Below are 12,479 nucleotides of genomic sequence, written 5' to 3' on the forward strand. Positions count from 1 at the left end.
ATAACACTCTATAGTGAATAGATCTAACTTTGCGGAGCTGAGAGGCCTCTGGAGTGGACGTTGGTGTGCGCGCACGTATGCGACAGACAGAGAGAGAGAGAGAGAGAGAGAGAGCTTTACTAATGTCTAAGAAAAGACCGTGCGTGAGAGAGAGAGCTTTAATAATATGTCTAAGAAAAGACCACATGGGTCTATAGACAATGGTAGTTCATCAACATACATTCCACATAATAATGACTACCGTCTAACAAAAGAGCTTTACTAACGTCTAACAGAAGACCACACGGGTCGATAAGACAATGGTAGTTCATCAACATACATTCCATATAATAATGACTACCGTCTAACAAAAGAGCTTTACTAACGTCTACCACATGGGTCTATAGACAATGGTAGTTCATCAACATACATTCCACATAATAATGACTACCGTCTAACAAAAGAGCTTTACTAACGTCTAACAGAAGACCACACGGGTCGATAAGACAATGGTAGTTCATCAACATACATTCCATATAATAATGACAAATGAAAGAGCCAGGTCAAGGGTTAGGGATTAGAGGGTTGCTATTGTGATTTTGAGTCTACACATGATGGTTTTTGATCATGTGGAACATGCCAAGACAGAAGTAGGCTAGCGATAATATATGCATGAGTGTACGTGCTCTGTTACCACTTAAGTGTCCACATATCCATGAGAGTAAGTGCTCTGCTCAATAGTCCACTTACCTATATATACATCAAGAGTCACAAATGCACTGTTCACTAAACCCTATTGTTTGAATTAGAAGCGCTCTGTTCATTGATACCAATCCTCTACAAGGTTTTGATGACAAGGGTGGACGATTTCTTTAATTCCATCTTTTTTAGGAGACTTTAGAAGCGCTCTGTTCATTGATACCAATTCTCTACAAGGTTTTGATGACAAGGGTGGACGATTTCTTTATTCCACCTTTTGTGTGCGCTTTGGGATTTTACTCTCTTTGGAACCTATTTTACAGCTTACTGGCTTCTCAAACCCCAAGGCCCTTGGTACATGCTGGTATTATTCGAAGCAGTTAAGCAGGCACTCTCTTAACCAGAACATGGCATGTTTCAATCCCGGACAGAATCTTCACTGCAACAAATTCATTCTATTTTAGATCATCTTGGAAGCGACGTACCGGACATGCTCTGCTGGCTGTACATGTACAGGAATTGCATCTGTTTAGTTACAGCCAAGCTCCCCATCCAGGAAACATCTGACAAAGTTTATCGGGATCCTGTGCATCTTGAATTAGCTGTTGTACCTGCCAATGCAAAAATCCTTGTTAAGTATCCTGCCGCATTTATTTTAGAGAAAAGATGCTATCTGGTTAGCTTTACCTGACCCTCAATGCTCCTCATATCTCCACCTTCGTAACCATCCAGCTTTTGTTTCACACGCATCAATGCTCGAGCAGCATCTCTGTTTCCCTCATTAGCTTCTCCAGGGCTATCCATCTCAGATATCTCCTCCTTAGCTTCATCAAGTTCAATTGTATCCTGCAAGACACCATTTCTTCTTTATAGGTGCGCAGATATATAGAGAGTTTTTGATACACTCTGACGAATAAATTACACAACAAAAAAGAAAGTACTATAAAAATTTTCCATTAGCTGTAACTGCCCATTGATAGAACACACCAGCAAAGAAAGCTATCAACCTTCTGCCTTTGGAGAGCCTTGAGTGGAGAAAGTGCCCATTTGTACAGTGGATCATGTATGAAGACCTGGTGAAGGACCCAGAGTGGGCTTAGATAAGAGCATAAAGAAAGAAAAATCTTTAGCAGAAAATGGATACAAGATACAGTCAACCATATCAATGGCATGTTTTGTAGAAAATGTACTTCGATGATTGTAAGTAGTGCATCCTTGTTTGTTCGCATGACCAGCAGGGTTTTCTCACAACATCTTCGAAACACTCCTTCAACTCCGGTCACACCCATTCCATCAACTATGTCTCTTGTAAGCCTAAAGGGAACCTGCTCCGCATGATCAAGATTTTAGATGCACCCACATAGCTATGATAGATATAATGAGACCAACCACTCTTCATTCTCTATTCCCAGCACATAGATATCAGAAATACTATGAGAACAATACATTCTTCATTCCCATTGCCACCGTCCACACTCTAATGAGTTCAAAGGCATATGACATGAATAAAAAACTTAACTAGGTCAATGACAAGGGTATTCCTAAAGAAATCATACCCTTTCTGGCATCTTCAGCATTAATCCTTGCTCAAAAGCAACACCAAGGTCGATATGCACAACTTCTGCACTTGCCTGGTCAATCAATATATTCATGGAATGCCTGTCACCTAGTCCAACTATATAACCGACCTGTATCAATTTAAACAATTTCGTTAACTGAATATATATTATGAAACAGTGATCCAAATTTCCTTAATACATGTTCACCTCAACCCTACAGCCAGCCACACAAATGAGACCAAGTTTAACCTGCAAATTAGAAGCATACTCAAGGTTGATGGCCATTCCACTCTAACAAAGAAATTCTTCCCTTTTCGTTTCCTGTCTAATGTTTAATAAGGAATATTGTTGATGATGGTATGGGCCTGGGGAAAGCTTCTATGTATTTTATGAAATAGCTCCTTTTTCTTTGGAGCAATAAGGTCCTTCTAGATGTGGCCCTACCTAAACTTATTCATCAATGGTAATAACCACATAGAAAACATTTCTATATACATGCTATTCCAAATTGAACCATAAAACAAACACTTTCGTGTACCATAGAGCTAGCTGCGACACTGCGTGTGTATGCAAGCCTCTTCTTAAACCATTCTGCTGGATGATCAAAATTTTCAAGGAAAAAATAGTGGAAGACCGGGCTGCAGAATGCCAACAATGATCATCATCCACACATTTACATGCCAAAGATTCAACTCACAAAGAGGCATAAACTGAGAAGGCGGCCTACCGAAAATTTTGGCAAACCCGTTGAAAAGCACTCTGTTTATCTTCCTCCTGTTGCAGTTAAAAAGTCACTATCATATCAATAAACTTCCTTGAAGAAAACATATTTTGACGTATCGACTTTCATAGGTGAAATTGAACCATTTCTTTTACATGTTGCATAAAGTTTAGGCATCGCTCACATTTAGACAAATGTTAAGCCTTTAGAATTGAGAACAACCATATTTGGGAGAAATTATCGTATATTACTTTATTCATGTGTTCCCTGCATACTGCAAATGTCCAATCTCCTGTCCCGTAGCGAGCATGAGCACCCCCTGTTCGATTACTGCGTGCATTGGGAAACATATATATTCAATTTCACCATCATTGATGCAGATTTTCTTTATTAGGATCTAAGATCCACTCGTTTATTCTAGGGAACTATTTTGCTTTGTTACCCAGTCAAAATGACAGCTACAAACCTGCCTATGAGATACTCCCCGAGCGGCATTGTACCATCAACCCATTCCAAAACACCCGCACTTGGAGTAAAGGGGACAACCTGAGCAACACGAAAATAAGTTCCATGATCACCTTATCTCACTAACAGTCATTCATCACAAGACACATCTCATTCCATGTAAAGCTCTACTTTGATAGTCCCTGCACATTCAGGCAAGAGGCACTTATATTCCAAGATAACGAGGAGAAAGCTTCAAGGGGCCAAAGACATCCAAGTCAGTATAAGAACAGGTTAGAAAACTAGAGTAAAGGTTACTCCTAAAGCTGCAGGAGTGAAGGATAAGCCGGAATCGTGTGCTGTTACTATGGAGCTTCAGGTGTTGAGCACAAGAGAAGTGCTTGCCATAGAATTTAAACCTTGTAGAAGCAATAGAAGCAAAGATTTGGTGGAAGCTATTTTGAAAGGCAGCATGCTACTTTCACACTTTGTCCCTCTGGCACAGAGGTTAGACAGTTCTTGGGAGATTATTGCTAGCATCTCAGCCTGGAATATTTGGAAGGCTAGATAGATGCACCGAGGCTATTGAGGGTACTCCCGTTCTTGTTTCTCAGTGTCTTTGCAGGATTTGGAGTGATATTATTCACACCATCATGGCTGCCTGGGCCAGAATCCAGGGATCTTCGAGGGCTGCGGAGAGGAAGCGCGGCCAGTTTATGAGAGAGTGGGACATTGGTATCTCTTTCATGTCCTCTCATTCGGGACCCTATTGGCAGCATAGGGCTCCTGATTGGTTGAGATCTCCACTTTTCTTGGTGTGAAATCTCCATTTTGTAAAATTTTTTCATACTTAATAGAAGTCTCCTTTCTGAAAAAAAGAAAGAAAGAAAGGCAGCATGCCAGAAGGACGTGATATTTTCACTTTTGCACTGAGAATCAGCACTCGTGATGAAAATAAGACTGATAACGAAAATGGTAACACATGACATTTTCCATGGTGTCATAAACTAATGAGATGTTCCCAAGTGGGATAACCCCACAGAGAAACCACATACTTTTTATTTTATGCTTGTTTCAGTTGAATTGTGCAAATACCTTTCTCTAACAGAATTGAGTCAAGTGCGACCATGAGAACCAGAAGAAAAACAACCAGACTGATCTTTTGAGAAGTAGATGGTTGTGCATGGAAAACGGTGGGAATCTTGATGGCAGAAGATGTACTTCTTCAACATGCACAGTTTGATCATGATCTCAAAAATGAAGTTCCAACTGTGAGGTGCCGGTGAAGTATTGTGTCAACTGAGTGTTATACATCATTATCACGAAGACAAAATATTGGACCTAATGTGTGATTGCATGTAGAATATGGCTTGTAATATCTTGCAAGACTAGGATGTCTTGGTGCTTGTATAGGGCCAAGCAAGAACAAATACAAACTTGCATCAATAAGCTGGCAATTCACAACCGAGTTACAACCAAAGAGAGGAGCTTTTTGTAATGGTCAGTTACAGTCCCGTCTTGCTTGATTCTGACAAATGTACCCAAGTGTGTTTGTGTCAAATACCTGCCTGTTTAAGGTATTCAGCCTGTAGTTCTACTTTTTAAGGTATTCAGCCTGAAATTTCTAAAAAAAAAAAAACAATGCGAGTCACAAACTTGACAAGAGGAGCCTTTTTAGGATGTGATAAGGCGAAGAGCAGAGATCAGTGTATTGGTAAAGAGGAGCCTTTTTAGCACACACAAAAGCTAAGAGGAAACATTAGTAGTCCACCTACCATAGACATCCACATGCAAACTGCACATAAAACAATTCCCATAGCATAAAATTTGACTTGTAGTTGTCCTCCACACATGCATACATCTGAGCATAGTTGTCATGGTACGAAAATACGATAACGTACGGTACGATACCGTGTGGGAATTTTTGGTATGATGTGAAATTTTGGGATACCATACGATGAAATACGGTCTTCTTTTTTAACACTTACAAACTATGGAGCTTCAAGCTTGAATGTGAGGGAAGGTTGGTGGGGGAGGAGTCCTCTAAGGGTTTTTGAGCATGTCCATTTAAACTATAGTAACAAAAAAGCCTATTTCTAGCTTTCGAAACCGCGGAACCTCGAAACTTTGAAATGTTTTAAAAAAACCTCGAAACCTCTCCACTACGGCAGTTTTGCCCAAATTTCAGGTTTCGTTTTCTCTCCCTGATTTTTCTGGGATTTTTTTAATTTTGTTTTTCTTCCATCCTCATCACCTTCTTTCCTCTTCTTCTCCTGCCTCCCTCCTTTCCTTTTCCATCTTCTGCTACTTCTTTCACCTCTACTCCTTCCTTCATTCTCTTCTTCTCTCCTCTTCTTCCTTTCTCTTCTTCTCTTCTTCTCCTTTTCTCTTCGTATCCTCTCTTCTTTCCCCTTTTTCTTCGTACACCATCCTTTAATGTCTTAAATCTTTCCCAATTTCTACCTTCTCTTCTTCAATTTCTTGAGAGTCCTTGATTGAACCACTTGTGGCATCTACTCAAGCAGAATTGCTATAATGCCTCACCAAAATAAGGATGGTTACCCAAGATGTGTGAAGACATCATTTTTTCATCATTACACTATGTTTTTAGATGGCTACTATAAATTCTTTAAGTATTTATACTTTATAAAATTATTGATTTTTTGAAACCTCGTGGTTTCTTAGCTAAGGGACGAAACCTTTCGAAACAAAACCCAAAAAACCTTGAAATGAAAAAAACCTCGAAACGTTTCTTGTGACTATGATCTAACCTTGGGGCTGCTGATTTTTAACAAACAGAAGGGTATCTTTTCCGGAAAGAAAAAAAAAAAGGTGGGTGTCCTAATCCCCCATTATCAACAAGGGTAATTACAAACTTGTCTCGTGGATTCCTAATATTAACTTGTCACGTACAGGTAGAAGCCAAGGGGTCATAAAATCTTGACAGGAAAGCCTTCAAAACTAGTCCAATCTGTTAGGGGTGTCCAAATCCAACACTTTCAGTTCATGAAGGCTACTTCCCATAAGGACACTGTATGCAGTCTTCACAAAGAAGCGTTAAGGCATGATCTGTTTTGAATTATCTGTATGAAAGTCACTCAAGCTGAAGCACTTTGTCAGACATGCCATTCATTAACACAATTTATCAAAAAACCTGGTCCGATTAGTCATTAACTCTAGGAAAGCATCCAGCAGCTTGAGAAACTGAGAAATGAAAGGTTAACTTCAGAAGGCAACAGCATCCTGCCTTGTATGTCCGTATGCCAAGCCTCCTCTTGCGAGTATCTGGATGATGTTGAAGAAGAGTATTGACCAAACTAAATAGCTGTTCCATCACCTACAAAATGGTAAGAGTGTCAAGTCTTCCATTAATTTTCACCAGATTAAACCAACAAAGAACTCCTACAATAACGTCTTCTTCCTCCATTATCTTATGTTTCAAATCTTAATTGCAAAAAAACACAAATTCAGCACACCCACAATCCCCCCCCCTCCAACACACACACACACACACACACACACACACACACACACAAAAAAGGAACAACTTTTTCTGTTCTCTGTTTTCTCTTCTGTTCATGATTCTACTAGCTAAGCCACTTGAACCAAAGGCTCAAATAACTTGCTACCAAAGACATTCCACTAAATAAAGTTGTGAGAAAGTTATACGAAGCCTTCCAGCCAATCAAATCTGAAGCCTTTCACATATTGATTTTTTGATACTAGCAACTTCTATTCAACAAGGGAATTTTCCTATTTGAGCTAGTCAAACACACATGCTTGGTTTCGATTTTGAATAGAATGTACCGCATCTTGCCGTAGATCATCATTCCCTGACTTTGCCAACTGCCGATAGTGATGTCCATCAGATCCGAGGCACTCAACAACTTTTGGTGCATTAACTCCCAACATAACTCTGTAGGATAAGTCAGGTCACCATAAAATAACAGGAAAATTCATTCCTAAATTACTGACAAAAGCATCCCATGAAAATAGTATAACACTGATACTCACATAACACGGTCTGATAATCCTTTGAAATAAGGAAAACATCCTTCTGGATATACTGCATTAGGAGCCACAGGAATTGTGGCTGTGATAACCGGAACCTGCAAAAAATAAGCACAAGCACATGCCAGCATTATGAAAAGCCTTTCTTGCATAATCGAGTTTGGCATGCTCCTTTAAAGAAAAAAAGAACAGTCAATATTTTTACCAATTCCAGCTGACGAATGCTCCTGATATCACGTGGTAGTGTAAGCCTCTTATTCATATCCTGGCCATTGAATTGTACAATACTTCAGCATGACACACACAACCTTAAAATACAGCAGCATGACACAAGCTAATACCAAGCATGAAAGCACATGCATAGTACATACTTCTTTTTTCACTTCAATTTCTGCAAGTCTGATGTATATTTCTACCAACTGTTTCATCTGAAACACCATAAAACCTGTGAGGCAATGCCTTTGGCTTGGCTTATCACTCAAAAAATACCAATGCCATTAAAGTTACATGGCGTTCTGCCATACATCAAATACATACTGTGATGTTTGTGAAAGGAGCCAAAGGTTTTACATAAGCCATATCACTCTTTCTTTCTATTCGATATCATTGTTGGTTTCTATTCCAACACGCCCTAAGGTCAGTTCTTACCTACCTTGTAGAAATTTCCTTCGAAACATCAAACCCACATAGCGTAAAGCTTTAACTTGATTTATTGAGAAATGTTTAGTTTGTTTTAATATTTAAGATATTATTTTCAAGGTTAAAAATAACAATAAATAATCTCTCTTTTTTGTGCACCTTGTATTTGATACTTATAATGACAATTAATAACTCCTAAAATGATATGGGCATACAGGGGATTGATAGGGTAATGTGGTGATAAGTTTAAACTTTTGAACTGACGGTTAGATGTTTCTAGATCTTCATTAGAGTTTTACTTCAATCTGTTAGAGGGCTGTGAATAAGTAAATCTAGTAATTTATAGAGACATAGAAGCCACCTTCTCCACACAAAAGCTGAAGATTTACCTTATCAAATATGTTTACCAAAACCATATCCAAGGGACACAAACCTGTTGAATGAGTTCTTTCTTATCTGACATGAGAGCTTCCAACAAAGCTTCTGCTGCCAGTTTCTTGTCACGGTCAATGATAAATGCTGCCTTGCTCCTTTGTTTATCTTTGACACGGTCACCGTTTGCAAGAGCTAGCAACTAAAACAAGGGTCTCTATTAGCATTTCAATTCAAACACTTTGCCTATCCATGTTTAGGCAGTTTAAGCACCTGCCTAGTGACTACCTAGATCGTTACCAGGACTGGTTAACTTGATCAAGCACAAAACTCAAACTAGCACCTGAGCGTACCTGATAAATAGTATGGTAAGGATGTTCAAATGCCATTTTTCTCACCAAGCATGTCAGAGCATACTGAAACGAAATCACTTTCTGTTAGTACTCCATTAAAAGAAGCAACCCTATAGATGCTCAATAGAAATCGAAAAAGATTTGTTGTCAATTTATCTTCAAAGATGACGGGAAAAAGATTCAAGATTTGATTGCTCCAATGTATACTACACCTGGAAGCTCAGTGGTTCCTGTGCCTCTCTCAATGGACCCAAACGTGAAGCTATTTGATACACAAGAGGCAAGAACTTGTATGATTTTACCTACGAGGAAAATCAAGGACGTTGCATGTCACTACAATTGGGAATACACCAACAAACATGAACACTATAGCAAAAAAGCCATCATAAAGAGCAGAAGGGCGCTCTAAAAATGTTAATGAGTGCACATTTTGTGTACCCAAAAAAAAAAAAAAACCCTCATGGTGTGTTTATACTAGGTCTGCCAACTTGTGCTGGGTAGAAAACTGTGTACACATGATCCATGTCTTAATGCTTTTCCAATACGTGGTGTTTGTTGACTCTGTTTGCCAATGCATGAAAGATGCAATTATCTAGTTGGTAGGGCTTTTAAGTGTCATTCAAATGCCTTTATTATTTCTTACAAGTACATCATGGTAACTGTTCCAATTTCACTGTCAATGAAGACCATATAAGCATACAAGGGTGAATTGCCCATTGCCATTTGGCTTATTCAAAGTCAATGCAGGAGAAGGGAATAAGGTCGTGTGTGTAAGTTATCTCATAAGCAAAATGATTGTATGCGCCTTGGTGCATTTGTAGAAAAGGGTGTGTTCCCCACCCTTGAGGGCATGAATATAAATTTTTGCTATCTCTTCTTGTTGAGCATCTAGTTCAGTAGTTCAGCTACAGATCTAGCTGATTTTTGATGATCCTGCTGAGGAGGGGTTGAGTTTCCACCACTCTCTCTTCCCAGATCCCGGGTGTTCAATTTTCCATTCGTTCTTTTTTATGTTTTAGTGATGATCTTGTGCTGCTGCTGCTCTTCACTCCCCCTTTGCACACCTGCATCTACCTACTCGCTCCCACTCACTTTGACCCCCCATCTACCTCACTCCCCCCGCATCTACCTACTCGCTCCCACTCACTTTGACCCCCCATCTACCTGCTCACCCCCCTTGCTACCCCTTCTACCACCAACCCTCTCTTCGCTGTCACACCCACTTGGGACCAGCCTGCTCACCTCTTCTCCACATTTGCCTTCTCCACCTACTCATCTCCCTCCTTCCCTTGCCTCTTGCTCGACCCCTGCAAACTGCTCGTCTCCCCACAGCTTGCCTCCCACCTGCCCTTGATATTTCTCCCTCCTTGCCCACCTTATGTTGCGGCTGCTATGCTGCTCCCCTCCCCTGCACAGGTCTCCAACTGCCCCAATGTTGCCACTCGCGTTCTCCTCGCTTTTGCCCCACTGCCTCCTACTCACGCTGATCCTTGCCTCCCACCTCTCCTCTACTCGGTGCTGCTATTAACACAAAGCGCCTTCTACCCCTCACTTCCCTTATCATCCCCTCTAATCCATAGTTGCGTATTACATATCCCCTATCATCTATAGTCTACTTATCGGCCTTTCTTATTGATCCCCTCCCCAGTCCCCACTTATTGCTTCTCTAGCCCGCTCATTGCCTGTGGTAAGAGCAGAGAGAAGGTGATAAGTGAAAAGTGATAAGTGCAGGGTGAAGGAGAAAAGTGATAAGTGCCCTCGATATTTCCTGCCAATTCCCTCACATGCGCTGATGGATGAGGAAGTGAGGACTGCCATGCAGATTGTTACAATATCAAGTTTTGATGGCAATATTCCTTCTCCTTACCAGCCAGGTTCCACAAAGTTAAGGAGTTGGATCTATCTACCATGGAGCCTGGTTCAGACGTGGGTGCTGTTTTCTTGACACAAGGTACTACGGTTTATCAATATCCAAGTTGATGCCTATGTGTGAAGAAAGTAAAACAAGCATTATTGAGATGTCAGCATGTGATGATTGATGATTCCCCTGAGTTGTCTGGAGTGTACTGTATTCCTCTTGTTGACAAGGCCATTGATAATATATAGAGAGGTAATGCAATAATCAGAAAGCTGGTATGTGCAGAAGGCATGAAGGTCTCCGACTTAATGCCAGGTTTGGCCAACCTAGAACCTTAGTATGCATTCTACCCATCAGTATATTTGGATGCTTCTAGCTAGACAGATCAGGTGAGAAGGTCACTACATTGAGCAAGTCTCAAGAGCCACATGCTCCAATAGAATCCCTCATAGATATATCATTGACACTTCTGTTAAGCACAACCTTCACCTGTGTGTCCTGATTGGTGCTGCCTCTTAATCTTCCCAAGAGTTTGATTCACGTCCTTGTGCTTACAGGTGTACATTTATGTCACTTAAATGAGTTTTGTTGGTTGTATGGATGGCGTGCCAAATTCAAACATTTCTATATGCGAAGGTGTGCAGTAAGTTATGAGCCAAGGGGGCAGAGGTTTTGACCCGCCCTTTGATGCATATTAGGGAGAAGATGGCTTAATGTTATAAGTACTCAAGCATGACACCATGAAGATTAGATGCCTTCTGTGACACACCGAGTACAGGTCAGCAGGCAGTAGCGGGGCACAGGGTCAGCAGCAGCATTTAGACCAGCACTGGTGCCACATGGCAGTCAACCATTGGCTGGAACTGTTGGCCAGGCACACCAGGTCGTGGACAGCCTGTAGGACAGTCGGGCAGCTGGGTGGGCAGGGCTTGGGCAAGGTGGGCAGCCTACATGTGTGAAAAAGAAACACAATAAAGCAGTCGTAGGTTCTATTACCCAATCCTGGGTAATTAAAATAGGCCGACAGCTATTAAAACAAGCCGACCAGCACCAGTAGTGCATATACATATAAGTATGGGAAATTCATCATTCTCATCTCCATCTTCTCAACACTAGAGCGTTTCTCTACAGTGTGTGGGCTGGCCAAAGGGAATCTTCAGCAACGCATCGGGCTGCGAACTCCTCAGCCATCTCTTGTACTTGAAATACAGTTGTAACACATCTTGTACATAATACAAATTAGTAGTTTAGGACTCTTGTGTGTGATGTGCCTTTGATTCCGCTACTATTTCTTCTCGATGATGAGACATACCATGGATCGCATTGTATCACTTTGGTCTCATAGACCCATTGGGTCTTTAGGAGAAGTTTAATATAACTTTCTTTCTTTCTTTAGGAGACATTTAATATAACTTTCCACATTCCAGCATGCTTGATGCCCCTGCCTCCCCGGACGTCAGCCACGATCCCCTCATCAGCTCCAAATCAAGGACATGCTCCACTGCAATCGAGCTACCTTTCCACATGATGTAGCCCAGGGAGACCTCTCGACCATACTCATTAGCCCCATGCTTGATATTTAGGAAAGTGGTATACCATCTATTCGGGGCTGATGCGCCTCTCATGTTCCATGTTCTTGGTATTCCATGATCAGATTCAATGGACAGTTTTGTATCACCCCAGTAAGATAGCTTTGTTTTGTTTCAATTTTATTTTCTCTTACATGATGAGATATGCCATGGACATTATTGTATCACTTTGGTCTCATAGGCCCATTGGGTCTTTAGTAGACATTTAATATGTATCCCGGCCGTCAACCATGATCTCCTCTCATCAACTCCAGA

General features: G+C 40.8%; 1 protein-coding gene across 6 annotated transcripts in view; it reads right to left on the reverse strand.

Annotated features, from left to right (window-relative positions):
• Positions 1-483: 483 nt before the first annotated feature.
• The window catches only part of ATM (Serine/Threonine-kinase ATM-like protein), a 317,444-nt gene continuing 305,448 nt past the window's right edge, over positions 484-12,479 (reverse strand). For 5 of the 6 annotated variants that reach the window (XM_086772522.1, XM_086772521.1, XM_086772520.1 and 2 more), the window contains exons 63-79: positions 8,990-9,079; positions 8,778-8,840; positions 8,486-8,626; positions 7,785-7,841; positions 7,619-7,678; positions 7,417-7,511; positions 7,210-7,318; positions 6,650-6,739; positions 3,425-3,504; positions 3,210-3,288; positions 2,965-3,011; positions 2,776-2,875; positions 2,235-2,366; positions 1,869-2,003; positions 1,686-1,751; positions 1,366-1,524; positions 484-1,289 (exon numbers count right to left, since the gene is read on the reverse strand). In XM_086772522.1, coding sequence (XP_086628648.1) covers positions 1,212-1,289; positions 1,366-1,524; positions 1,686-1,751; positions 1,869-2,003; positions 2,235-2,366; positions 2,776-2,875; positions 2,965-3,011; positions 3,210-3,288; positions 3,425-3,504; positions 6,650-6,739; positions 7,210-7,318; positions 7,417-7,511; positions 7,619-7,678; positions 7,785-7,841; positions 8,486-8,626; positions 8,778-8,840; positions 8,990-9,079 — 1,581 coding nt within the window. In that variant the 3' untranslated portion in view covers positions 484-1,211. Of the gene's footprint in view, positions 1,290-1,365; positions 1,525-1,685; positions 1,752-1,868; positions 2,004-2,234; positions 2,367-2,775; positions 2,876-2,964; positions 3,012-3,209; positions 3,289-3,424; positions 3,505-6,649; positions 6,740-7,209; positions 7,319-7,416; positions 7,512-7,618; positions 7,679-7,784; positions 7,842-8,485; positions 8,627-8,777; positions 8,841-8,989; positions 9,080-12,479 lie in introns of those variants that run through there. The other variant, XR_015261774.1, reaches the window with a different exon arrangement.

The sequence above is a fragment of the Cibotium barometz genome, chromosome 32, assembly GCF_041138505.1.
Source record: "Cibotium barometz isolate CiBa-2024 chromosome 32, ASM4113850v1, whole genome shotgun sequence".
Classification (NCBI taxonomy): Eukaryota; Viridiplantae; Streptophyta; class Polypodiopsida; order Cyatheales; family Cibotiaceae; genus Cibotium; species Cibotium barometz.